The 27,543-nt window shown below is 44.3% G+C and overlaps 1 protein-coding gene across 6 annotated transcripts in view; it reads right to left on the bottom strand.

Moving 5' to 3' along the window:
- LOC133123322 (ryanodine receptor 3) overlaps window positions 1–27,543 on the bottom strand; it is a 136,691-nt gene that overhangs the window by 35,142 nt on the left and 74,006 nt on the right. For 5 of the 6 annotated variants that reach the window (XM_061233687.1, XM_061233703.1, XM_061233697.1 and 2 more), the window contains 24 exons: window positions 26,914–27,016; window positions 25,501–25,635; window positions 18,699–18,972; window positions 17,990–18,104; window positions 16,857–16,989; window positions 14,058–14,161; window positions 13,540–13,675; window positions 12,584–12,770; window positions 12,384–12,492; window positions 11,726–11,846; window positions 10,424–10,593; window positions 8,779–8,999; window positions 7,594–7,684; window positions 6,119–6,259; window positions 4,961–5,124; window positions 3,534–3,612; window positions 3,194–3,283; window positions 2,922–3,068; window positions 2,736–2,798; window positions 2,488–2,563; window positions 1,817–1,940; window positions 1,432–1,547; window positions 523–590; window positions 172–293 (listed from right to left, as the gene is read on the bottom strand). In XM_061233687.1, coding sequence (XP_061089671.1) covers window positions 172–293; window positions 523–590; window positions 1,432–1,547; window positions 1,817–1,940; window positions 2,488–2,563; window positions 2,736–2,798; window positions 2,922–3,068; window positions 3,194–3,283; window positions 3,534–3,612; window positions 4,961–5,124; window positions 6,119–6,259; window positions 7,594–7,684; window positions 8,779–8,999; window positions 10,424–10,593; window positions 11,726–11,846; window positions 12,384–12,492; window positions 12,584–12,770; window positions 13,540–13,675; window positions 14,058–14,161; window positions 16,857–16,989; window positions 17,990–18,104; window positions 18,699–18,972; window positions 25,501–25,635; window positions 26,914–27,016 — 3,089 coding nt within the window. The remainder of the gene's footprint in view (window positions 1–171; window positions 294–522; window positions 591–1,431; window positions 1,548–1,816; window positions 1,941–2,487; window positions 2,564–2,735; window positions 2,799–2,921; window positions 3,069–3,193; window positions 3,284–3,533; window positions 3,613–4,960; window positions 5,125–6,118; window positions 6,260–7,593; window positions 7,685–8,778; window positions 9,000–10,423; window positions 10,594–11,725; window positions 11,847–12,383; window positions 12,493–12,583; window positions 12,771–13,539; window positions 13,676–14,057; window positions 14,162–16,856; window positions 16,990–17,989; window positions 18,105–18,698; window positions 18,973–25,500; window positions 25,636–26,913; window positions 27,017–27,543) is intronic. The other variant, XM_061233723.1, reaches the window with a different exon arrangement.

The raw sequence follows: 27,543 nt of genomic DNA, 5'->3' as shown, positions 1-27,543 counted from the left end.
ATGTGCGCGCGCGTGCATGCCTCTGGTGCATATGTGTATGCGCGTGCCCTTAGTGTGTGTAAATGAGTGTGTGTGAGTGTGTGTGTCCCTGTGTGTGTGTGGGCCAGTGTGCGTATGAGTGTGTACATGTGTGTGTGTGTTGTGCGTGCGTGTGCGTGTGTGTGTGTGTACCTGGTGAGCATCTCCTTCTCCTTATTGGAAGCGTACCCACTACCACTCAGGTTTGAGCTGGGAGACGACAGGAAGTAGAGGGAGTGGTTCTTGAAGTACTGGTCAATCAGAGGGAGGAGCACCTGGTGAGGAGGAGCGAGCACAGATGGAGGTGAGCACACATCAAGTAAACACCAGCTGGCCCTGACACACTTCAGCACAATCATTAAGGAGAGCTGTGAGGAGAGCTGTGTACAAGCCTGGAGCCAGTCTCACAGATTAACTGCACTTTAAATATGAAATGGTCTCAATTGGCATATAAACATTTAAAATTGCGCTATTTATCTTGGTTTGAATTTTATGGATTCCGACCTTGGCAAAGAACTTGATCTCTTGTTCATGTGGGGATTTGTCCTTCTTCCCACTGGTGGCCATGGCCTCTGAAATGACAGGGTCAGAGGTCAAGTGTGGGCCTCTGAGAGAGTTGAGAAAATAGTTGGGTCACCCCCGGTCAGCGTTCTAAACACAGAAATGTTCTCACAATGTAGCGGCAATGTAGTGTGAATGTTACAACATACAACTGCCTTCCTTGGTGTAAAATCCAGCTATGACCAGCTATTTCAAAACATACTGTAGCTTGAGTTGGTAAAACCAGTATGAGTATGGAGCTGGTCTGAACTGAACTGGTCAACCGGCTGTTTTCAAAACCTAGCTTGAGCAGTCTTTTTCAGGAGGGTCAACAAGCGTCTTGTAATAAGATCTTGATTTTTTTCTCCCAAGTAGAACATATTAGCTTGATCCGCCCCATTGGGAAACCTTGAAATGAGTCAAACTTTCTCACGTCATTAACAGTTTTTTTTGTCTCATTTCGCAAAAAAGTTATATAAATAAGATTTAAAATCTAAATATAAGACTAAGGTACCTGTTACGGCTGATTTATTTTTTGCTTATTGCAGCGTGTGAGAACATTCTGTGTGACTGTGAGGGAAGGAGTGAAAACGAAGCCCTGCTTCATCACGTGAAGATGAAGCGCGGGCGGGGGCGCCTGGGCGTTAATCAGTGGCCCACCGCCGTCTCTCTCGGCCCCCCCGTCACGAGACACATCTGGCACAGATAAGGTGATAAAGTGCTCGACGCGTGCAGATACACAATCACACACACTAAGCGATTCCACCGGATGAAGTGTGACCCTCTTTCCCCCAGGTTTCAGAGAGATAAATAACAACGGGCCCTCTGTCGTCTGTACTGGGAGGCGGTAAATCTGAGGTGGCCTCCACTCACCCAGGTGGGCGATAAATTCCTGCGCCGAGTCCACGTACTTCAGGAGCTTCTTCAGAAATTTGTATGCAAAACGCTTCTCCATGGAGGAAGAGTCCTGCTCCATATCTTTCAACCCCCTGAATTACAGAGAAGCCTGAGATTAGAGAAAGCAGGAGCAGCGCAGGTATACAGGAGTTACTGTTTTAACAGAAGGTTCTGATACCGTTTCTGATACTGTTAGAGATACTGATACTGTTCTGATGCAGTTTCTTACCCCATTTGCTAATCTTGAAATGAGTCAAACTGTCTCACCTAAGAAATATTTTTCTTAGGTCTAAATATAAGACTAATATACTTCAGGTTGGCTTATTTTTTGTAGAGCCAGGAGAAGAGAGGGCTACAGGACCTGGTGATGGCATAGCCGTTGATCTGCAGGAAACGGAAGAGGTCCTGGGCCTTCTCTCTGTCCCTAGCCTTCTCTTTGGCGGTTAGCGTGTCGTAGGGCACCAGCAGAGGGTGTGTCCCGCCTCCTAATATCACAAAAACAACACAATGCTAATCCTGCTGCTTTATTCACCATCGCTAATATCACTATCTAAATACAGCTCTGTGTATGGCAAAATAGCGGAATGCTAGTCTTCCTCACAGAAACGCATCTCTTTTGTCTTGCTATGTAGTCCAATTATAATGACACATAAATATTACTTTGACAGGGAGCAGTACAGTTAAGTATCCGACACCATTTTGAATACTGAAAATGACTTTCCTTTTAAGAATCCTTCATTCTCCTCCAGTATGCGAATTGTGTCAAAAGCCTTTGAAATGTATTCAGCACTATCAGAAAGCAGATGTTGCGGTGGAAGAGATCTACAATATGACTTGTGATAAACTTGTTCTGCCTCTGGCTCCACCTCCCTCACATACTGTACCTCCTGCAAATGCATGAGGCAAGGACAATAGGAAGGACTAAATCTAAGATTGCAGGGAAACCATTTCCTCCATGAAAATGCCAGTTGAGCCCATATGTGAAATACACTGTTAGTGATTCATAACAGCACAACAGCACAATAGCCCCACCTCTACTTCCCAGCTCAGTTTTCTTCTTCTTTGCCCAAATATTATGGTAGTTTTCTGCCACAACCTCCACCATGCCCTTTATGAAGAAATCAAAAAACACAATTACATTCTGTCCAGGAGGACAATAACAAAATGAAATCAGTTGCACTGCTCCTCAACAGATTTCTAGATTAACTATGCCTGCCTGAGTGTAGATTACAGGACCCATACAGTCGAAAAATTATTATTATTTTGTATTTCATACTGACCTGTAACTCTCTGGAAAGAACCACATTGCTCATGTCCAGTGGACATGGACTGAATCCATTTCCCTGACAAAATAAAACACCACAAATTACTGGTGATGGTGGACAACTAAAACATACTGAATGCTAAGAAAGATACAGTATGAAACTGAATGAAGAGAAACACTAACACACACACACCCAACACACCTGAGAGGACTGGGAGATCTTGCGCAGTTTCTCGCTCTCCCGTTGCTGAAACATGGCCTCCCCTTCCTTGGTCCTCTCGATGTTCCAGCCCATGGCTAGCATGCTCTTCAGAGACTCCTTCACAGGCCAGCGGTAGACCTCCTTCTCCTGAAGAAATGCACACACAAGCACACCTTTCCTCATCCATTCAATCTTCAATGTCACCTCCAGGTGAGGCTGAACGGACATCACGCAACCCGAAATGCAAGTTGAATGACACAGTGCTGCTGTACCTTGTCGGTGAGTGATTTGTAAGGCCTCAACATAGGGTGGTTCTTGGCCTTCTCATCCACACTCTCCCCATACTTCCAGCCTAATGTTACCTAATGAGACAGAGAGACTATGCTCCAATGTGGATGTCCACAATATCAGGTGAGACACTTCAGGAATTCAGTCTGAATTTGCCCTTTTCTGCTCATGATAAAGAACTGACAGGATATCGGAGAAAAAGACACAGGTCCCTGAATGTAAAATGGAGAAAACGTTTGACATAAAAATGGCTCAGCTTTTTAAAGGTCTATTGGGCTGAATTTTAAACAAATGCCATGGCACTTAACCTCCATCCTGACTTACCTTCTCTGCAGACCATTTGTCATGGGAATGCTCAGCGTACTTGTTGGCAACATATTCCATTTTTTCAGGGAGGGAAATGCTGTAAAATTGATGAGACATATATTTCTTTAAAAGTTCAAGACATCAAGAACATATAATCAACAGCATGGGGGTGCTGTAAACCGCCACAATGAAAATTGACAAATAAACTAGAAGAAACTCACACTGAGAAATAGGGAACATACACATTTGGTACAATTTGTAATAAGACTGATTAAAATTTTCTTACAAAGGTAATTTTCTGATTCAAGTGTTCATTATTCTCTCGCACACAGAAAACGAGATTGAAGAAGCAGAATGTAGTTTTGCATTATAAAATACAGACTTTGAGTCCAACAGAGGAAACAATCCTCATTGGTGTGTATTCTACTGTGCTACACTATATATTGTGCTTACATTAATGTAGCATATAGCTTAGTGGCTAAGATGCAAGATGAGGACCCGGAAGATTGCAGGGGCCCAACATCTCTGTGCATCTGTTAGCCCCCTGAGCAAGGCCTACATAATACAGTGTTCACTGAGCGTATGTTTGCATGCTCATTGACAGAATAGGTGTTTTAAATAAAATGTACACTCACTGAGCACTTTATTAGGTAGACCTGTACACCAGCTTGTTAATGCTAATATTTAATCAGCCAATTATGTGGCAGCAAGTAAAGGCATAAAATCATGCAGACATGGTCAAGAGGTTTTTCAGACCAAATGTCATGAAAATGGGGATGAAATGGGGATGAAATGTGATCTAAGTGACTTTGACCGTGGAATGATTGTTAGTGTCAGACAGGGTGGTTTGAGTATCTCAGAAACTGCTTATCTCCTGGGAACAGTCTCTAGCATTTGCAGTGAGCAGAAGTTCTGCAGGCAAAAACACCAGAAATCAGAAAAAAATGGCCAGACTGGTCAAAGCTGACAGGAAGGTGATAGTAATCCAAATAACCAGTGGTATTGCATCTCTGAGTGGATAGGCTGCAACCGCAGAAGACCAATAAGTCTAAACAATAACTTTAATAAATACCTAATAAGGTGCTCACTGAGTGTATAATGCTGTTTTTATGTCTGTGCTGTGTTGTAACTCTGAGCCTGGCAGATTGAGGCCAGACATAGACTGTGAGCTCATTCCTTTCTACAGGTGATGTAGAGAGAAGCTAGTGAGTGTGCGTGCACACTGTAGCCGTAATAACCTCAGTGTTCTCACGGTGGTCCTCTAAATAATGCAGCGGTGACCAGGGGTATGCCTTTGCTGAACCTTTCACCAGAACAGAGCCGTGCAGGGCTCCAGAACATTACGACCCCGTCGGCGGTGACTTCAGGGATAGTGATCCACCGACCTTTCGGCCGGCTCACCATCGCCCCGCCGCCCCCCACCCTCGCCCTTTCGGGCCACTCACTTGGCCGTGCTGATGGGCCTGGGGTCGAAGTTTCCGTGGGCGTCCACCGAGGTCTGCTTCTCCAGGGTGGTGCTGAGGGAGGAGTCCACGTAGTCTGGCGGCAGGGCCCCGGCGATGGCGCTCAGGCAGGGCATGGCCATTTTAAAGAGCTCCTGGTCGTATTTCTGCACCAGAGACAATTACAGAGGCATATGCAGGGGGTCAGTATCAGTCTACAGCTCTGAGCCAGAGATAAAGAGCCACAAGAGGCCACCAGCGCTTAAAGCACTGTCATTCAAAGAGCAGGAGGCACTGAGGAGAAAGGATGATATTGTTGATGGCTGGTAAAATATTCCTGCCTTCGGCTTGGCTTTCATGCGAGTTTTCAATGTGCGCTTGCAGATTTGCCGCAGTCCCGTTCAATCAAAGGAGGAACTTTATTTCCATTACAAAGTCTGAGGTGTAGCACTTATGAATCACAACGAGATACATTCTGAAAACAAACTGGAATTAGTCACAAATGTGTGCAGGGAAGCCTCTCTTTTCTGCTGAAAGCTATCTCTCCGCTTGTGTAACAGAGCTTTGAACCTTTAATTAATGGCTGCACTTATTATTGTCATTAATCATTTGTTTAGAAAAGGGCCTTATCCAGTGTAGACAGGCTGCAGTGGATAAGGGCTTCTTCGAAGCACATATTTTACTTGATATCCATTTATACAGCTAAGGCAATTAATGGACAAAACAGCAATGTCCCTCTTGATTAACCAAACCGGCAACCCTCTGACAGTTTTTACCTCAGTATATCACACCATCCCTAATACTAATTAGCAAGAGTAGTGCCTACTATCAGTGATGTTTCTTAATTTCAAACTATATTCCATTTACTGATAGTCCTGCTTTAAAATTCAATTAAATTCAATTTTCACAACACTGTCCCAAAATCCAGCTATGACCAGCTTGAAATGACCAGCGACCAGCTGTTTCAAAACATAGCTTGAGCTGGTCAAACCATGTTATAAAGATATAAATCGTGGAGCTGGTCCGGAACTGGTCAACCAGCTACCAGCTGTTTCAAAACATAGCTTGAGCTGTTTCTTTCAGCAGGGCCATCACGGGGGAAGTGTACAGCGGTTTATTTGGTATTACTCTGATGGCTGGGGTAGCCCCTCTGTACTGCACCTTCTGCGAGAGCGAGTCGAAGATGCCCCAGAAGAGCTTCTTGGTGAGGAGCAGCTCCTCCTCAGATGCTATGCCGAAGCCCCCACCCCCGGACGGGAGGCAGTAGTATTTCCAGCTCTGCTCGTAGTGATTGGTCAGCAGCTGCGGAAGGAAACAGACGAGAATCAGCCACCTGTCTGTGATGGGGCTATCGTGGTTTCCTGCGGGGCAGGAGCCCACCCTGCCCTGTTCTCCTTTAATAAAATCCGCTGCGTGTTCACTAATGTGCCCCCGAAGACTCATCCTGCTGCACTGCAAAACAAGCACTCTTAACAAGTGTTTTAGTCCGGTAATGAAACTTTAATTCTTTTTCTCAAGTACAACATATTTAAGCTACTTTACTTGTCTCACCTCATTGGCAATCTTTTTGCCTTATTTAGCGAAAAAAGAAATAGAAATAGAATTAGAACACTAAAATGCTTGTTAAGACTTATTTTTTGTTTTTTGTACTAGTGTGCTAGCGTGAAGCGAGAAGCTGGGAGCTGGAATTGGTTCTCGGATGTTGCATTCATATGTGTGTTTGTGTGTGTGTGTGTGCGTGCTTGTGTATGCGTATGTATACGCGTGTATGTTTGTGTTGCGTGTGTGCGTGCATGCATGTGTGTTTGTGTGTGTGTGTATGTTTGTGTGTGCACACACTTGTGTTATCAGGATGGTGTCTCTGTCGGGGGGAACTCTGATTAGACCTGACATACCAGGAGCGCAGTCACCAAAGCTCCTGCTGACACACTGACATTTAGGCTGTCTTGAGGGGGCACTCGGCCTACTCAGAGCCAGGGGCGGGCAGGAACCTGAGCCGGGCCCCGCTGCCGTAAACACTTCCCATCGCAGCTCATGAGCCACTGCTGACGAAAGGGAGCGCTGGTGGTTCCCAGACTTCAAAGGGACGAAGAATGCAGGCCAAACTGTGCCCCCTTCTCGAATTCCAGCTCCTTTCTCAGGAGAGGCACAACTGAGGCCCTTTCTCTCTCGCCACGTCCGCTGCCTCGTTCGTCAGGATCTAATTACAGTCGAGTATATCTGATATCCCCCCTATCTCTTCGCACACCTGGCAAGCATACGTAAGCTCCGAACGTTGCAGGTACAGCTTTTCACCCCACACTGAGTCGTCACGTCCAGACTTCCAGTACAGAGCAGGCTCAGGCCCTCAGAGACCAGTCTCTCAGTCTCTCAGCCACAGCAGGCAGAACTTGAAGGCTGACATCAGCTATTGATATCGCTCTCCCGTGTTTCCCCCCCAGGCCCTCAGATATAAAAGCGGAGGTGTGGACATCTGCTAAACTCGGAAACAACCCCTAACGTCAGTTAACGGGGAGCCGGGGGGGGGGGGGCGCCGGGGAAGGTCTCCCTCCACCTAGCACACAGCTGGAGGTAGCGGCGGCAGGGGGCTCGTCGCGTGGAGAGAGGGAAGGGGGAGAGGGGGCGGAGGAACACACCTTCAGGGGCATTTTGCAGTAATCCGTCAGCAAGGGCACGTCAAAGACGAGGCGGCGTAGGAGCTGTTGCAGCATGGAGGGCCGCAGATGCCTGTGAAACAGTCAAGGGTGACACAGGTGTCACACAGCTCCGACACTTCACCTTACGCAATGCCGCAACAGTCAAGCAACAGTCAAGGGTGACACAGGTGTCACACAGCTCCGACACTTTACCTTACGCAATGCCGTAACCTCCGAACACCATGTTAGCTCACCATGTTCCGAACAGTGCAACTGTTAACGAAAAAACTACTTCCAGATCAGCTTTGGTTCTTGTGTGTGTGTAAAGTCCTTCAGTTTTCACTTGGTACGAGTCACATACGCGATCCATTTCTGCATACAGTCACATGGTAATACTGCTCCACTGTGACAATTCTGTTGCTAACGGGAGACCACGGACTGGACAGGCTGGTGAGCTAACACGGTCTTCTGAACACAGGGACGTTATTTGTCATTTTCTTTATAATTATTGGCCCAATTCACATCAATCAAAGTGTTTTAGTGTCCGGGATAGTCAATCAGAAACCATAATCATAAACCACATTCCTCAGGAGAAACACTACCATTGAACGGACGTTAACTTCTGGTGGAACACATTGAGTTTACGTTCCAGTACGTTAGAGCACATTAAGACAGTGATAGCCTGGCACACTGCTTTTATAGATAATATAGAAGTACTCAAGTGAGACGAGAGGAGAGGTAGCTCATAAACACTTCTGTCAGGGAATTACATCAGACTTTGGAGCGGGAGGGAGGCAAGAGCTGACCCATTTGTGTGAAAGTCATACATAGTGGTTGCCTTACAGGGACAGCCTGTAGCTTAGTGGCTAAGGTACATGACCGGTTGGTGATTCAAGCCCCGTTGCAGCCACGAAAAGAACTGCACAGCTGTTGGGCCCTTAAGCAAGGCCCTAAACCCCACATTGCTCCTAGGGGGATTGTCCCCTGCTTAGTATCATCAACTGTAAGTCGCTTTGGATAAAAGCATCAGCAAAATAACCGAATTATTATTATTACATTACATGACATTACATGTAATTTAGCTGACGCTTTTATCCAAAGCGAATTGGTCACACTAATATTGTTATTATTAAGGCTGAGAAGCAGGCGGTGAGGTGCATGCTGGGAGCAGGCGGGCGCCCGTACCTGCAGATGGCGAGCAGGCACTCCTCGATGGCGTCGCGCTGGGCCTTGGTGAGCGAGCGGCCCTTGGACAGCCGGTAGATGGTGTGCAGCGTGGAGTCGATGAGGGCGGCGTAGTGCTCGGTGCCGCCAAAGTGCGAGGCGCAGCGGGTCAGCAGAGGCAGCATCGCAGAGCCGATGTACCTGTTCATGGCCAGCGCGGTCTCCGTGGTGCTCAGCGCCTCCTGCAGGTGGGAGGGTAAACCACACCCTGTCATGCCACTACAATCACATGACTGTGGAACAGGTAAGGGAAAATTACTTTTTTTTTTTACTTTACTGCAAAATAATTTTGTCGTATCTCATTTCAACCACCTCAGTGACAGTGATGATGATCACATTAGACATTATTTCATGTGGCTACATTGCCTGTAAAATATTTCTTTAGCTAGGCGCCCCCTAGCTTTGCAAGAAAAACCACTCAGATATTAGTTTCTAATCATATTTGTTTTTAATCAAATATATTGGTCCAACACTAATACTCTGTTGTGACGATCTTTAGAAAAGTGCAGGGTAGGTAGCCAGCCAGATAGAAAGGCATATCATAAGACAAGGCAGTCTAGACACTGAGCCACATATTGTGTGTCAATCTGTCAAAGTTTTATTTGTTAGCCGTGGGGTTAAGTCCCCTTCCGTGAGCCTTAGCACTTTCCAGCATTGGGATCAGAGGGTTGGGTGTCTGGTAGGCGATACGGCAGTTGGTGGTTCACGGTTATTCTTAGCCCTTGTCACATTAACATGGGGGGATCGTGTTTGAGGGTTGCCCAACAGAGGTCAAAAACAAGCAGAGCCGGGGACATTCCACACCTTATCGAGGGTTCTGCCATCGAGGGAATCGCCAATATCCACCCACTTCCTTAAATAAATCAGCCTGACCGCATGTCTCGCATGTGCTCATGACGGTGCACATTCCACACCTTACCGCAATTTCATGTGCTACGTGTTATGTGTTTTATGTGCCTTGCCTGGTAATATAGGAGAAGCCAGCCCCAGCGGCAGAAATCAGAGGACACTGCATGAGAGCAGTGCCAATGAATTAATACCAGGTCAGTGTCTGAGAAGGCCAGGGTGCTGACCCCTGGTGATTGAAACATTCCGAGTTTGTGTGCAAATATCAATCAAAAGCCCTTGAGTGCAGTAAATGTTGATCCCTACACTGCAAGAAAAAGCATATAAAACAACTAACTATAAACAAGCATTTTAGTCTTATGTGTTACTTAAAAACTTTTTCTATTATTAAGACAAACAGATTACCAATGAGGTGAGGTAGTTTTACCTATTTCTAGATTTTCCAACGAGGTAAGACAATTTCACTTGTCAAGCAAAACGTAACAAAGAAATGAAACACTTTGGAATCACTGTATATAGAGTTTATCAAAATGACACAAATGTCAGAACATGGCACAGTCACCAGTTCTCCTCATTTTGCCCTCAGACCCCAGAGGGTTAAAACAAGCAACGGGGTGGTGGCAGGAAGAAAAAAAAGCTAGTATTATCTACTTCCGTGAAAGTTTCACTACAGGACTAAACCACTGAAGATGGACCTTCTTTGATCAAAATCCTTGTCTGAATTTGCAGCCCTATTTGTTGTTTTCTGGGCCTGACTCACCGTGTCCAGGGACGCAGAGGCCCGGAGGTCAGGCAGGAAGCCCACCTCCAGCAGGTGCAGTAGGAAGCTTTGGTCCTCGATACCATACACGCGGTCCAGGAACAGCACCATGGGGGCCTTGTGGTCCGGACAGAAGCTGGCCGACATGTCGGGCTCCGTCACGGTGCCGTCTGGAGATTGAGAGGGAGAAAGGAGAAAGAGAGATGATAATGCACCCAAAGTACACACGTCCTTGTAAAAAGTGAAGGATCCATGTTATAAATGTACAATTTCTCACAGGCCTGTATATTCTAAGGGGAGTGTAGCGTAGCCCTAAATCAGTAGTCACAGGGGCAAACTTTCAGGAAAACGTGATTTATATGTTAGCGCCCAGTATTGATTGGTGGGGAATACACTGAGTTGGATTTTTAAGTGGGTGGTTTAATAAATCTCAGGAGAATAAATCCAGTCATGCGCATACCATGACGCTACTCACTCTCCCGTGTTGAACATGCACCGTATACAGTATACTAATTTACTGAAGTACGGCTGGAGAAACACGGGAAACACCTGACACACTGCAAAAAAAGTCTGTCTTAACAAGTGTTTAAGACATGTAATGGGACTTAATATACCATTTGCTCGACATGAGAAATGTTCTTAGCCCCCATTGCCAAATGTTGAAATAAGTTAAAATAGTCTCACCTGATTGGCAATAGTTTAGTCTCTTTTGGCAATTGTTTAGGAAAAAGTAAAACATATATAATATTGAGTCTAAATATAAGGTTAAAATAGTTGTTGAGATCGACTTATGTTTTGGAACGTGTTTCTGTTGGGTACTGGAGAAACTAAAAAAAAACAATTACATTCTACACTTTACTGAGCTTGTCTGGTGTATTGGAGCCTATGAAATACTCTCAAAAAGTGCAAAACCCTGCCTTCTGGCCATCTTGGTTGGCTCAAATGCACCAGGCTACATCAATCAAGCACAGAAAAGTCTTTGAATCCAAAACTATTTTGAATCATAACCAAAATTATCATAATTGACCCCGGTCTGAAAGAAAATAAGTCTACAGAAATCTGGCTGCACTTAGACGAAGACTGTGTTTAGTCTTTCTCCTTCCCTGGTGGTAAAAAGCACATGAACAATGAGTGGGGAGCTTATAGCCGAACTTGAGTGGGAGCAATCAGACAGATGAATCATTAAGATTACTGGGTAACACTGAGGTGGGCAGTAAATCTGCCATAAAAGCAGGATCTTCATTTTTGTGATGGTAACTAAGGGCACCTTCAGGAAGCAGTCTACTGGGTGCTGAGTCATACCTTTATTCAATACTGGCATTTTGAGGGGTATGCTGATGGTGCCCACCAGGTCTTCTGTGGGCACCAGGGAGCGCAGAATGGCACGGATTCTTAGAGCCTCTCCTTTTCCCTTGTTGATAAGCTGCAGGACAGAGATAACGCACACCACAGCTCAATAGCACAAAAACGGTTATCTTTACTTGTGTTCCAGAAATTACTTAATCACAATAGAAAGGCAATTCATACACAGAACATAACACACATTAGATCAGTAGCAAATTGTAGCTTTGTAGAAATATGATGCCTAAATATGCACTCTATGTACTCCCAGTTGAAAATCCAGCTTAAACTGGTCAAGTGTTTTTGACACTTTTAGCTAGTCAACCAGCTGCTCACTGGCTGACCAGCCAATATATTCAGCTTGTCCACCAGTTGACCACCAGCTTACTTTACCAGCTTTGACAAGCTTTGTCTGGCTAGAGACCAGCTCTGACCAGCCACAGACCAGCTATGACCAGCTAGTGTTGAAAACACAACTAAATCTAGAACCATCTTAGAATCCCAGCTGGTCTTAGCTGGAATTTTCAACAGGGAGCTGCTATCTAATGAATAGTGGGAGAAGGAGCCCCAGTTTGAAAACAGACCTCCTGTGTAACAGGGTGACACCGCTGTGACTCACGTGCATCTCCGGAGCGCAGCGGCCGAGCAGGTCAATGAGAGCGGAGTAAAAGGACATGATGGCATTCCCCATGTGCACCACCTCCTCCTCTTCGTCGCCCTCGGCTGGCCTGGTCGTGACAGAGAAGAGTGGGGTTTCAGCGGCCTGGCGTAACCGGGAGACACCCTGGGACAGCGGGGTTCACGGGTGCGTTGGCTTACGTTACTGAGCTGACCCCCTGGGAAAAGCTGGGAAGGTCCATGGAGGGGTTCTCTGAGATCTTGATGGCCTCCTTCATAGCGGCCAAAAGGCCGTGGCCCCCCTCTCCCCGGAGTGCTGGGCCAAAACACTCAGGGCGACGGATCAACAGCTTCACCACCACGCTGGAGTTTTCCTCAACACTTTCTCCTGAGGAACCACAAACACGCACACACACACACAAACAGAGGCATCATCCATAAGCCAACTTGTAGAAATTATTCTGGTTTAACAGAATGGGTACTGAAGTCTCAAAACTTGTGAGGACCTGCTCTATGAAATATCATCATCACATCACCAAGAAACACAAAGTGGTGTATTCCACTCTACAGGATGCTGGAGTTGCTGTTAGATTCTGTACCACACAAAAACGTAATTACACAATGTAATGAAATATTATGATCGATGAACCCAGATGAGTATGCGGTAATGGTAATGTACTCAGTTATTGCTGATCAAGTGACATCAGAAAGGTCTATAAGAAGATGTACAGTAAATGCAAGAACAGGGTTGCTTTCTCCTATTACAGGATGAGTAAATTCTTCAGCATCTCAAACAGGCACGGAGGGTGTCAGGTTTACTTTAGTCTGTATCCTGTGATTTCCTCTCCTGGGTACTTAGCCTGGCCTGCAGGTCAAATACTGACCATGCAGCCGTTCAGTTTAATCTTTCCACATAATGGAAGAGTCAAGAAACAATGTTGGGTAAGCTGATCCTGGATTGGTTGCTGGAAACAGCGGTTTCCCTGACCCACTCAAACGCTGCCAGGCTGTCTGTCTTCCCGTTACGTGGGAGACTATTCCACAGCTCGTCTGCCCTCACAGTCTTTTCCTCAGTCAATAAAAACAGACTGGGTTTCCCTGTCTTCCACTGAAATGGGCTAATGAAGAGAAACTGGGCCGCGTCTGGCAGGACTTACCATTGACGAAGACCGCGAAGCGGAGGAAGGACAGGTAGCGCTCCCCTTCGATGGGGTTCCAGCCGATGTCTGGGTATCCCTTCGCCACGAGGATGGGGCAGCTTTGGAGCCCACAGCCTGCCAGGTACGTCACCACCTGCCCCACACAAACACACAACAGTCAGATACCTTGAGCGCTAAATTAATTCACTCAACACAACACGAGACAGAGTGTGGCAAAAACAACTTTCAGTAAACTGGAAAGGGAGAAGAAACGCACGTATGCACACACACAGGCTCCAAACCTTGGTCAAATAATGTTTTGGATTCAAATACTTTTCTACACTTTGCTGAGCACTACACAACACCACACAAACACTGCCTTCTGGTCATCTTGGTTGGCCCAAATTAACCAGGCAAGATCAACTGAGCACAGAAACGTATTTGAATCCAAAACAATGACATATTTGACCCATGTCTGATGCACACACACACACACACACACCACATGCAAACACACACGAAAAACACACACACACCTTCTCCAAGTCAGGCTCTTCCAGTGCCAGGGCCAGCCCATTGTTGTCCATCACTGAGGATGCGGCTACATCCAGGGGAGTGGAGCCCCTCATGGCTGGAGATGCTGCAGACAGTAAAACAGCACTTTACTGCCATGTAATGTCCCTCTCCTCGTTCACTAGAGCCCTCTAAAAACACACTGCTGTACTGTAATGCAATATCTGTATCCTTACATATTAGACCCTTAGGGCAGCAGTGTAATATAATGGCTAGGGAACTGGGCACAAAACTGAAAAGCTTTGTGTTTGATTCCCAGCTGACATGCAGCCCTGGAATCCCTGAGCAAATTAGTTCACCTGAATTGCTTCAGTAAATATCTAGCGGTATAAGTGGATTGTATGTATGTGTCGTTCAAAATCAATTAGCATCTGCTAAATGCAAAAAATGTAGCGTTACACAATGTAATGTGGTGTAATTACAAAATAGGTCATGTAATGTAATTAGAGTCCTCTGTTTCAGAATTGCACGCTGCTATATTGGCATACGACGTCTGTCTCCCAATTCATCACAGCCCTGCAATCTCAGCACCATGTCTTCACCAGAGGGTGCCATGTTAACACCCGTCACAAACATCATGGGAATTCTCACTCAGAAACTATAATGAAATCCCAGAACCAGAATCATATAATGCCACACAGGATGTAACACGAGCGTGTGAATATGAGTGCAGTTACCGGCACAGACAGCAGGGGGAAGCATTTCCACTCCCTTTGCTGCTGTGCGTTCTATTTTTGTCACCAAACTGTTAATCTGTTAACAGCTGCATACGCTGAATTTAAATGAAACTTTCAAGTGCGTCTTTACAGGGATTACGAATGCATTTCTCTTGTTTGGGTGAACTGGCATGCATTAACAATGAGCACATGCTGGGCAGAAAGAAAACGTCTGAATGTCGCTCTGGATGAGAGCGTATGATAAGTGAGTGTTGTGTAAACTGTAATATAATTGAAGCAAAAGATGCAGAAAACCACAGAAAGCTAGCTTCTGTGAACAATTAATCAACTGCACGCACATCATTCTAAATGATACTTAAATTACAAATATTTGTGATATCCCCAAAACGTCCTTCGAATCACGTTGGATGATGGAATGATGTTACTTCATGTCTTGTATGTGCTATTCACGCAAGCTCATATTTTCAAGGGTATCTGAAGGATATATTAAGTCTATATTAAGAAAAACGCCCAGGCTCCCAAGCTTATTGGTAAGACGTTTCCAGTGTTTAATTGCATATTAGTCAGAAAGCGTAGCAGCTCCGGAAGAGAACGAGGCGCTTTCCCGCCTGCCCGACCAGGCGTTCCACAATGTTACTGTAACTTTGCCCCTGCGTCGCCTGCCAAAAACCCCATGGTGAGTCACCGCTTCCTCTGCTGAATTCAAAAACAATACGACCCCCCCCTCCCCCTTCCCCAGGCCACCACTGTTTGCCTATCCCACCGTGAGAAGAGGCACGAGTCTGATCTATGGCCCTACCTGCTCGGCCCTACTCCAGCACCTTGCTGCTTTATGGGATTACAATCCATTACTGAGAGTACATTCCCCTAGCACGTGCTCTCCCAACCTGCCTCTCAACACGTCCCTATTTTACATTTTGAAATGACTACATGCCTTACATTCAAAAAACTAAAACAAAAATATTCCAAGGGTAAGTCAAATAACAGTCAGCATTCAAGGACATTTTCTTTAGTTATCACTATGATGTGACCACCTTCTTTTGAGTAATATTTTTTATTTATTTATTTTAGTCACCATTATTGTTCCAATGGTGACCACAGCTTTATACAGCTTGCTGAATTCCTGTCCATATTGTTGATGTGAAAAGTGCCTTAATGGCTGAAATGGCCTTGTGCAGTTCATGCAGTCAATAGTTTACATTTTGGTCACATGAACAGCCGTACCACTTGTAGTTCACAGTTTACTTTTTATCGGAAACTTTCAGGAGTACTGCATGCAGCAAAGTAAATATAGGAATTCAAATACATTTTATTACCTTAAATATTCAATAAAATACACAGTAATACATTTTGAACCTTAAGGTCCCCACCATATAATCCTAATGTCTACTATTAATGGTGCATTGAATGTTTACTTGGATGTATACTGTAAAACTGTATCATGAAACATTCTTGTAACATATTACACTTTTAGTTTTCAAGATCTGGGTGTACTACAGTATATGCACTGTCATAGGTTAGATGTTGACATTGATCCATGTACCATCATATTTACTTCATTAATACTGCAGTATACTTTATAACATTTAATTATCCTTTACTGTATAAATAATGTATTCCTTAGTATTCATGTGGGTAGTTATCTATTTTTTTGTAACCTAAATGAACATGTAACAAGGGCAACATAGCTATAAGTCATATAACTACATGAATATTCAAAGGATCTCCTGTCCTTGCTTTTGTTTTTATATTTTCATAAGCATAGCATGGTTTTCCCTTGGTAGTCGCCAAGTGGAGGTGTTACCATGGCAATTTACCACTGCACAAGACCTGCAGAGCTGCAGATAAAAAATATGCTTTTTTCATCGCACTGTAAATTCATATACACACAAACATACGCACACACTGCATGCACAAACAATAACTTGTTTTTTGGGCAGTAACCAATTTGACACAAAACATTCTCAAAATGTCACTGTGTGTATTGGCAATGTTATAACATTGACACAACATTCCAGTAACATTTTCTGAACATTTTGTGTTAGCTGCAAATATACTGAGCCAGGGCCCATAGTTTTGACTAACCTAGGCCTACACTGCTGTTCTCCAGAAGGTAACTCAGGTGGTCGAACATGGCCTTCTGATTCTGACGACTGATGCGGCAGAAATAGCACAGGAACCGACAGCAGCTGGCCACCATCTTGGGAAAGGCGATCTCCTGAAGGGCAGCAAGGTCTTCCACATTACCCTGCTCTATTTTAAAGGCAAGGCAATCTGCAACATTTCCTGGACACAAACCCATACATCTTCTTTCCAATATTTCCACAATACTCCGCTGAAACATATTAGAATCTTTCCTATTCATTATTTTTAGATTCAATCGATAGACCAGTATAACCGTAATGCATACATAAACATGTTAAGTAGATCAATAATCCATTTGACTGAATATGAACAAAACTAAACAGATCTCAAATTCATGTTTTCACACAAGTATACACGACAAATACATTGCTCTTCATAAAGTTGACACACAACAAATTTATTAGCAATAAAGTGAGCTGGAATTATATATAAACACAAAAGGCTTCCCTGATTTGATCACAGACAAGACAATATTCGGGGATTCCCCGTCTAGTTTACGCTTAGCTTCTACATTGACATTGCTACGGATCACACCCAAATCCAAGGTCATACCCAAAAAGGCCTGGCATGAAGACCTTCTCCACCCTTACCCCACCCTCAGATCTATACTCAAGTGTCAAGAGTATAAACAGCCTTGCCTGGGGATTTTCTCCACCTGCTGAGACTGATGTCTTCATTACTGTGACTACTTACTGTTTACTCCTACCAGAACTCGGCTGGGAGCCCCACAGGGCCAGCTCACTCTACAATGTGGCCACCTGCCAGTGCAAAGCAACTGCCAGATACCTTGTCACAGCACAGAACTACAGTACCACTCCTGTGTTCATTCATATCATTACACACGCCTGTCATTTTCACTTCTGGAATTAATACGGTCACAGCGAAAATCATTTTGAACAATGGATTTCCGACTACAAGAATTCAAAATTAGGTGGCTACCACCTTTCTGAAATATACAGAGCCCCGCAAGACAGGTACAAGTGAAGTTTTTGTGATAGAAACCATACACTTACTGTAATAAAATATTATTTCTCACACAGTGCCGTAGCTAGCAGGAGGAGCAGTATCAGTACCTGTGACTTGTCTCCTCCGAGCACGTTGACCATCACCTCCATCACTGTCTCATGCATGCCCAGGACCCGCATCAGGTTGGGGTGCTGGTAGAACACCTTGTTGTTCATGATGTCTCTGGACACAGGAGAGGCACAGCTTAATCAATCTTCATGTCAAACTTTACCTTAGTCTGTGATTAGTTCCTGACCAGTTAGACTTTACCAAAACTAACTGACCACAGCAGTTAGTAATGAGAGCTTTCATTGCATTTTGGGTGTAGTTCAGGGGTTATTCAGGTGCGCTAGTGGGAAGTCCCTACCCCAGGCCATCAGTGGGGGGAATGAGAGCTTTTGTTGCATATTGGGTGTAGTTCAGAGGTGATTGGGGTGCGGTCCCTACCCCAGGCCATCAGTGGGGGGAATGAGAGCTTTCAGTTCATTTTGGGTGAAGTTCAGAGGTGATTGGGGTGCGGTCCATACCCCAGGACACCAGTGGGGGGAATGAGAGCTTTCAGTGCATTTTGGGTGTAGTTCAGGGGTGAATTGGGCGTGCTCACATGCAGTGCCTACCCCAGGCCATCAGTGGGGGGAATGAGAGCTTTCATTGTATTTTGGGTGAAGTTCAGGGTGCACTTGCTAGAGGTCCCTACTGTAGGCCATCAGTGGGGAGAATGAGAGCTTTCATTGTATTTTGGGTGTAGTTCAGGGGTGATTCGCGTGCGGTCCCTACCCCAGGCCATCTATCATGAGCTTCTCCTCCTCCTTCCCCATGCGCACGCTGAGCAGGGAGCGGATCTGGCCCAGGGAGGCCAGAAGGTTGATGGTGTCCTTCACGGAGGCGGCGCTGATGGTGTAGCTCTTCCTCATGGCGCGGAGGAGCTCCCCGATGCTGTCGTACTGCCGGCGCAGCAGGCTGAACATCACGCGCACCAGCTCCGGGTCCTGGATGTGACACTCCTGCGCCCAGCTCACCATTGTCTGCGAGATCAGCTCCTTCAGGTTCGCTGGGGACAGGGAGCACCAGGTCACTCAATACTCACAGGCTGTGGTTTCACACGTAGTACATCCATATTATAGATGTACAGCAAAAAAATATAAAGAATTATCAAAAAGTATGTTCAGAAGTGCTCCAGAGTTATTTATTAACTAAACTAATGAACTAAAATCATTCACACTTTATCATCTAGTGATATCGTATAACTACATAACTAGATTACTTAATGATAAAATATGATGATGATATAATGAACAAGAAGAACCAGTTAAAATGGCTACTGTACTACGTATACCACTGTGTAAAATGCCATTCAGTCAAAACATTAGACAGTAAAGTGCTTTGGTTAGGTTTTTATACACTTCCTTTATAGACACCTCCCTTTGATGAACCAATAAATTGTCTTTCAGAAGATGCACTCCTGGCCAAGACTGAATAAAATAACCGTCTATGCTGAAATGCTTAGCATTTTAGAGTACAAGGTTGGGATTTTCCACAAGGGTAGTCATGTGTCAGCAAGATGTTGATAGCACAACGTGGCAGATGCTAACGAAAAGCTCTTACGACTTCACACTGTGAAAAAAAGTTAAACATCAAGGATTCAGATCCATCCAGGAAAAAAGCTATTCGGCAGCTTATTCCTACAGTGTATTACTGCTTTTACACCCTTGTGCAAACAGTGCAGGAAATAACGCTCTTCAGCATCTGAGGTCTGGCTTTGGGGCTGCAACGTGTCTCTTCAAACACCGAACTGGGGTCTACACGGAGTCTAAACAAAGCTCCGTAGACCTCAGCCTGCCCTTGTGTTGGTTGATCCCACTTGTAACCATTGTGAAGTGCAGACCATGATAAAAGAGAATGACTCAAAGAAGCAATTCAGAGCTTGTCTCACTGATGCAAATAGGCCCTTTTAGCTGCAGCTTTTAGAAGCTTTCCAGCATTTTCAATTAAACAAACAAGGGGAAACCCCTTTTTGTGCACTACACAGCAAAGGCTCTATTTCATCAATTGTGTCACTGAAGCAAAAAGATAATATTTTCTTTCACTGACTATTTACAAAAATACACTTACAAAACCCCATTTGTGCTGTGGCAGCGCTGTAATATCTGCACGGCATTATTCAAAATATGCTTGTGACACCAACATCCAATCGTGTGACTATGGGTATAGTAGTAATAGTAGAGTATTATATTTATATATTTATATATTGATAGTATTATATTTGCAAGAGGCCTAGAGTACGGAAGAAAGTCCTCTCATTGGACAGCTATTATGAAGGGTGACCCTTAAGGCTTCATTAAATCCAGATCAATATGCCAGCTACCCTGTATGAAGACTGGGGAGTCGCACAAGAGGGACCCAATTTAGAGTCCGAAACGCTTCCATAAAATTGATTACAGATATTTAAAACTAGAGACTGCGGGTTTTAAGGGCTTCTCCCTCGTGGAGGCCTACAGGGCAGGCACAGCAGGTTCACACAGCAGAACGCTCCTCTCAACAATGACCAGAGAGACCGCCGAGATCCACAAGGGGTGTGAAAAAGTGAATGCTAGCACTGCTACAGTAAATGCATTAGGGCAATTCCACGGTGACTGACGTTACAACTGCTGGATATTTGGGTGGTAAAGCCCAATACAGACACATATGAGACTGGAATATGCCTTTACAACCCTCAGGTGTCAATAACACTTATCAGTCTCTATTATGTAGCTCTATTGGGCTTTACCACCCAAATATCCAGCAGTTGTAACGTCAGTCACCGTGGAATTGCCCATTACACCGTTTCTAACGCCCCAGAAACATGGCGTTCGCGTCTCTTCCAGGGGCTGCCAGGAATGACAATGAAGTTATCCTAATGAGCAGCCAATGCGGTCCACTGGAGCGAGAATGCGCTCGGACGCGCCGCTCGTATGTCTCTTCATCTGAGGTATTCTACAGGGTGATAATCGGAAAACGTGTAAATAAAGAAGGCCGAGCAGCGGCTGTGGGGACTGACAGATGTGTAATATATCAGGGGATTTTCAGAGTGTTTGTATCTGATTACTCCCAGCAGAGGGACATGGAGCCGCACTGGTCCCATTGTTTTCCCACACAGGCATTAACCCGGGCACACGGATTTACGACACCGTCCATCATGCACTGTCTCCCCTATTCTGGCTGCCCCCTACTCAACAGCGGTAAATAATGTCTTTATGCGACCCGCCTCCTCATACAACCCCAACCAATTAGGCAGGATGCATTCCTGCAAGCTGCGAATATCCCGGGGGAGATTAACAGGGCGACCTACCATCAGCCGGTGAGGACGACAAACTGACATGAAGGCTTGCTGATTGTAATTGGAGCCCCTGGTGGGGCAGGGTAGGGAGGGGGTGTTGCTGATTCAGCAGAATCCATTGGGAGGAGCAAGTGGAGAAACTGTCATCTGGTCTTCTCCTTCCAGAACAAGCCCAGTTTTTCCACGATTTCAAATGAAGTAATAACTACAAAGTAGCTTGTACAGTGATGCTACTCCTGCAGATGTTATACAGCACGTTACCTGTACATTTTACCTGATTATTTTTCCCCAAAAAAAGTATTATTTTTTGTTGAAATGTTTGAACCCTCAGGAAACTTAACATTGGTGTATGCGCTGCTTGAAGTGTGTTTTCTTGCTTTAAACTCACACAAGCCCCAATTATACTGCCTTTTGGTAATCAAAAATGAATTAATCTAAAATATCTAAAATATTGTTCACCACACAATCAAACCAACCAAACCATCACACAACCTCAATCTGAAAAAAAAAATGTAGCTACCCCTTTAAGAATATGCAGGCGATTTTCTTGTGAGCCAAACATGAATGAATCAGTGGTAGAATTTTCCACATTACCATGATTCAAAAGTCATGTTTTACTGCTGATTCCAAAGTGCAAGTTGTGATTAATTGCTCAGCCACAACTCAACCCGCATTACCCATGATTCCAAACACCACAAGTGTGGTGTGCGACACTGGTCAGTCCACCCTGACAGCTTTACCTTCCAGAGAGATTCCATCACACCGCCTGATGTGCCCTCCAGCCTCTCCCTCTGTTCATACTCCCTGCTGAATCATTATTAATTCAGAGCCAGTAACGGCTGCAGTGCTAACATGAACCACACTCGCTTCCCCAACAACAGGGGGGCTAAAGTACAAAGGAGGTCATGTCATCAATATTGTACATTGTACTGACGGGCCGTTTCTAATTCTGGACTTTAACAGAAAAAAAAAAATCTGCCTCCAAATACAATCACCGAAATCTGTGATGAAATATACCGAAAGGTCAAAATAAATAATAAAACACACATCCACACTTGCGCGCACGCACACACAAATTGAAAAACAAATCTGCCCCCAAATACAATCACTGAAATCTGCGATAGAATATACCGAAAGGTCGAAATAAATAATAAAACACACATGCACACTTGGGTGCACCCACACACAAATTGCTTCTGTGTTTTTTCCATGTCTGAGGAAGCTGTAGCTGAGGTCACACATCGAGTGATTCAGTATTCAACAACATGCCTTACTAGACGCGGCCAGACTAATATGCCAGACACCGGAGGAAGTCAATCTCCCATCTCTTACAGGAGTAAGGTACACTTCAATGGCTATACATCACTAGCCCCCGGCACTTCTCAGAGCAAAGAATGAACTTTTTGATATCAAAAATATCATCTTGACTGCTGCCACTGAAAGTTTAGGAGTGGCTCTATTTCATCCATCCTGACCTTCGGAAGCAGTCCTCAATATCTTCCATCTTACACTATTGCAGGTCTCGAAACATATACAACAAAGTCACCCATGACCAAAGATGACGAAGGCAAAAGCATAAGCAACCCCATCATCCGCAAAATTGTCCTTTTTCCATCTTCTTGCTATGCAGGTGTGGTATCATTTTGTGAGTCTGAGTGAATGTAAAAAAATGGTGTGTTTGCTCATAGCTGGTAGCCTTGAAGCAGCAGGTTTCACCCTCCTCTGTGTTTCCAACAGGTGGGCCCTGCCTCCTTTGTCTGCCACAGTGGGCCAAAGAAATTTGTGGACAAGGCATGTTGATGTTCAAAGCTACATCTGTCCCACTGGATTGTGGATGTGATTTCCCAGGCACAGAGTGAGGAATCCATTTTCTGAGGTGAAACGCCACTCTACCAGGAGTGTCTCTACCTTGTAGGCAGCTTTGAGATACATTATATCTACCATGGCTCTGTGGTCATCACCTTGCACTTTTTTGAGATATTTTGAGATATTACGGGGTCACTGCTGGGCGCGGCCCTTTTGCAGAGCTCCTCGACTTCAGCTTTGTGAGACGTGTTAGGATTCTTTGTGACCGTGTTGCCATGAGTCATCCAGTATTAAGCATTGCCTCTGGTGGTCAGGAAGAATGAAAGGGAACAAAGGCTACACATTTAACTGCGGTCCTATGAATTATGAATGGCCACCTCTTCTGAGTTCTCTGTCACTCAGAATCATCACGACCATGCAAGGGATGACTTCTGCTTTCGCCCAAGTTAACCCGAGGTGACAGGTGACTTTTTTTAGTATACTGTAACTTTCTCTACCTGCACCAGAGCGAGAGTGAAAATTAATTAAGTACTGCCTCTGGTGGTGATACATGATTCATAGAACTGCAGTCACATTCATAAAAATTGTACTGTGAGGACAATGTCTATTAAAAACAAGAGAAAATCTGATTCAGTACTCACAAGACAAGCAGGTCTAAGCCCTTTTGGCTTGATTTCTTATATCACAGGTTCAATGTATTAGGTTAACAAATTACCATATACCATGGAGGTAATATGTATAGCCAACATAGCAGCCGTATAGACAGTCCTTTGTCATGGGGTTTTTTTTTTGTTTAGACTGTTGCTTGCCGGTGCAAAAACCCTCAAATCCCAGTTGAGATGCTCCATTGATTTTCACTCATTGCAACTTAGGAATTTGTCATCTCTACTGGCATGCTGATGGGGGAAATGTCAGTTTTGCTTTAGTTAGGTTGAGCTCAGGTAAAGCAAATTAACTACAGTATGTCCCCTTTGTGAAATAATTCCTGAAAAGAATTAATGGCAAGCTCACCCTCACAACACCATTCACTTAATTTACCTGAAAGATATGTTAATTCCCTTCAGACACAGCAAAGTTATTTTATAGAGGTGTTGTAAATAAGAATGAGAAAACCAATGTCATTTGTGAAATGGAGAACAGCCAAGGGCTTGTGCCAGTTTCTCCCTATCTGACCTATAAGTGCGTTCCCTCAGGCACGCTGCTGCATGCCAATATGCACAACAGCATAGAGGCCTATAGAGCAGTTATAATGTGTGGTCAGGACCCAATGATTTGACTGTGAGAGAAGCCACAAAACATATTTCAACTGACATTTACACCGGTCTAATTGTCTAAACATGATGTTACATCCACTGAATTAATTACAGCAGCCATTTTTTGACATATGTTGTAGATATTTATATTCCCTAGTTGAATGTACAGTCCCTGAGCACTTTATTAGTACACCTGCTTATTCATGCGATAATCTAATCAGCCAATCGTGTGCAGTGCAATGCATACCATTATGCAGATATGGCTCAGGAGCTTCAGTTAATGTTCACATCAACCATCAGAATAGGAAGAAATTTGATCTAAATGACTTTGATAATGGCCAGACGGGTCAAAGCTGATAGGAAGGTGTCAGTAACGCAAATAACCACATATTACAACAGTGGTATGCAGAAGAGCATCTCTGAACCCCTTAGTGGATATTACAGCAGCAGGAGACTTAATAAGTATAAAAAACAACTCTAATAAATACCTAATAAAGTGCTCACTGAGTGTATGTATAAGATACTGTGCTCTGTAAATGGGTCTTGTGCTCTGACCATTTGTGAACCGCTGGTCTGGTCTAGAGCCCAGTCTTAACAGTAGGCAGTAGCTCCTTGTGTGTTTTGAAGGATGAAGAAAGCAAATTGCACTGTAACTGCTTTTCTGTTCCTCCTCTGCAGAGGAGAGCAGATGAGAGAGTGAATGGATGGGTATAAAGCACAAATAACTCTCGCCACCATGGTGAACCAAGGCCAGGCGCACCCCGCATTACCATAACAAAATTGAAACTGAAATTGAAATGGAAATGACTGATACTGGACAGCAGTAACATGGCAGACAACAGGAGAAGTTGTGTAGTTCTGGTCCACTCCCTGTGCTTGAAATACTCATTAATTAGCTAGTGTAACAATATATCTTTTGCTTAACCTATCGCTCTCATAGACAGTCAAAGTACATCACATAATATATGAGCTTAAATGCTAAATCCTGACATGTACTGCAGCTTTAGGTTTTTTGCACGCATTGATGAAGTACAAGTGAAAACACAGAAAATCAATAACCACTGTTTCTAAACACTACTCATCAAACAACCGAGGCTGAATGCTCTGAGACAGAGTGAGATATATAACCACATATGATGGTGTTCAGAAGCAACTGCTCCCACATCAATTCTTGCATGCGGGCAGATTGAAATACCAGCCTTACTGGGTGCAGCTTGTTCTTCTTCTGTGGGATTCTCCTCTGTTTTCTGTGGGGGTCCTTTAATCTTGTACACAAGGGCAAGCAGGCGACCTTTTATGGAAGTGTCCTGCTCCTCTTCCTCTTCTTCAATCGGGATTCCTGGACAGAAAGTGATAGAAAGATTACACCCACTGATAAACTAGGGCTCTCTGATTAACCTGGCTCTTTTATCTTTTTGTCCCTTGGGCGCTTGTGGTCCACGTGGGTACTACACCAGAAGTGGCAGTTCAATTCAATTGAATTCTATTTGTATAGCTCTTTTAACAGACACTATCACAAAAACATCTTACTGTGGAAATAGACAATTGGCCCTGAACCCCCAAAAAGGTGAGGAAAAGTGAATATAAAGACACTCAAATGGGAACTCAAATGGGCTGAAATCTCAGGAGGAACCCTACTGTAGGGGGGCATACTCCGCTGTCCAGCCTGGTGTAGTAGTTCAGGTAATAACAGGGTACAATGGGAGTTGCCACTCAAAACTAGCACTAGCACAATATGTTTGTGGTTCCCTATCACAATGGGTTGAGAGCAGAACAAAAAAAATACTGGCAAATTGCCAGGAGGCTGGCAAATTGCAAAAGATGACTGGGTTACAATAAATTGGATTACATTTGGGTATGTTACCCACAGATGAGTACTGCAGAAAATCCAATAACACTATACCTGCATTTGCCAGCTCAAGGCTCCTCAATTATTTAATGGTACATGGTGTTATGTGTTAAGATTTAAAAAAGAGACACTGACCCTACAAATTCATTACAGAACAAGACATCCTCTGGTAAGACAATGGACGAATAGTGCAGTCTCTCAGATCTGAATGTCATTAAGATATACTGTCAAAAGTTATAAGATGAGTACTTGACCTTTAGAACAGGGATTGGCAGTCCCGGAACAATGATATCCTACATGTTTCAGAGTTCCATTTAGCCACAGATTTACACAAAGTAGAGAAGCAGAATAATGACTCAACTAAAAAAATCAATGACTGAGGTTGAATGACCCTGTGGATCTTAATCATTAGGGCTGTCCATAGTTTAAACAATGGATATTTGCTGTCAAGAGGCTTATGCAGTTTTTTTCACTAAATTTAATGTACAAATTCTTTAAAATGAGTACAGTATTAAGTCAAGTCATTTATAGGTTGAAGAGAATGTGTTTTAGGAAAATCATGCTCATGGGCAGCACTATGATGTAGTGTGAATAAAAATGTAAGAACTAGTGAATTTCATTTCTGTTCTGTGACTTCTATGTTATGCACTTCTGAATAATAGTTCTCATCTTAACACCATTAACACTGTGACCTGCAACACATTGTGTTGCTGAGGCTAAATGAGAAGCGCAGTTGGGCCTGAGGTGGCTTCGCTGTCATGGCCGTACCACAGTGCAGTCGCAGTTCATTGTGGAATTCGTACAGTTGCTCTTGGATGTCCTCTGGGCAGGGACAGTCCTCACCCATACTGAAGTTCAGTAGCATGTTAATCTGTGGGAGAGACATTTCCTTAAATTTCCTTCCATAGCATCCTCAGTACAGTGTGTAGGGTCCTATTCGTCAACAGAACCGGATCTAAATGTACCCTTCCTCTGGGCTTCATCCAGCGTAATGCTTTCACGGTGAACATTTTACAACAATATTTCCTGCCCAAGAAGACAGTCTAAGTAGAGGCAGCTTAATTACACCTGAGTTCTGATAATGTTCCGGCGTGATGACGTGTTCTGAGGCACATGGGAAAGTGCTTTGGGCCCTGGTCCAATGTGCAAAGAGCTGTGGTCGGAAAATGTGTGTCACTCCTCCACACAGTGCTGTGTAGTGCTTTATGTTAGGAGGAGATGGGAAAGGGTGACCCAGTGATACTTGAGGTCAATTCACTGCGCCTTGACCATAGAAATCGCTTGAGAAAGGAGGCCGTTTCTTTCTTGTCAATGCAAGCTGTAAAAAGCAGGGGAATTTCAGTGAAGTGGCATCAATGACACAGCAGAAAATGGTGGATACACATAACCTTGGAGCAC

Source organism: Conger conger, chromosome 1, assembly GCF_963514075.1.
Source record: "Conger conger chromosome 1, fConCon1.1, whole genome shotgun sequence".
In the NCBI taxonomy this organism is placed as follows: domain Eukaryota; kingdom Metazoa; phylum Chordata; class Actinopteri; order Anguilliformes; family Congridae; genus Conger; species Conger conger.
Note: the sequence above shows the minus strand (reverse complement) of the source record. Positions and strands in the feature narration are given on the sequence as shown.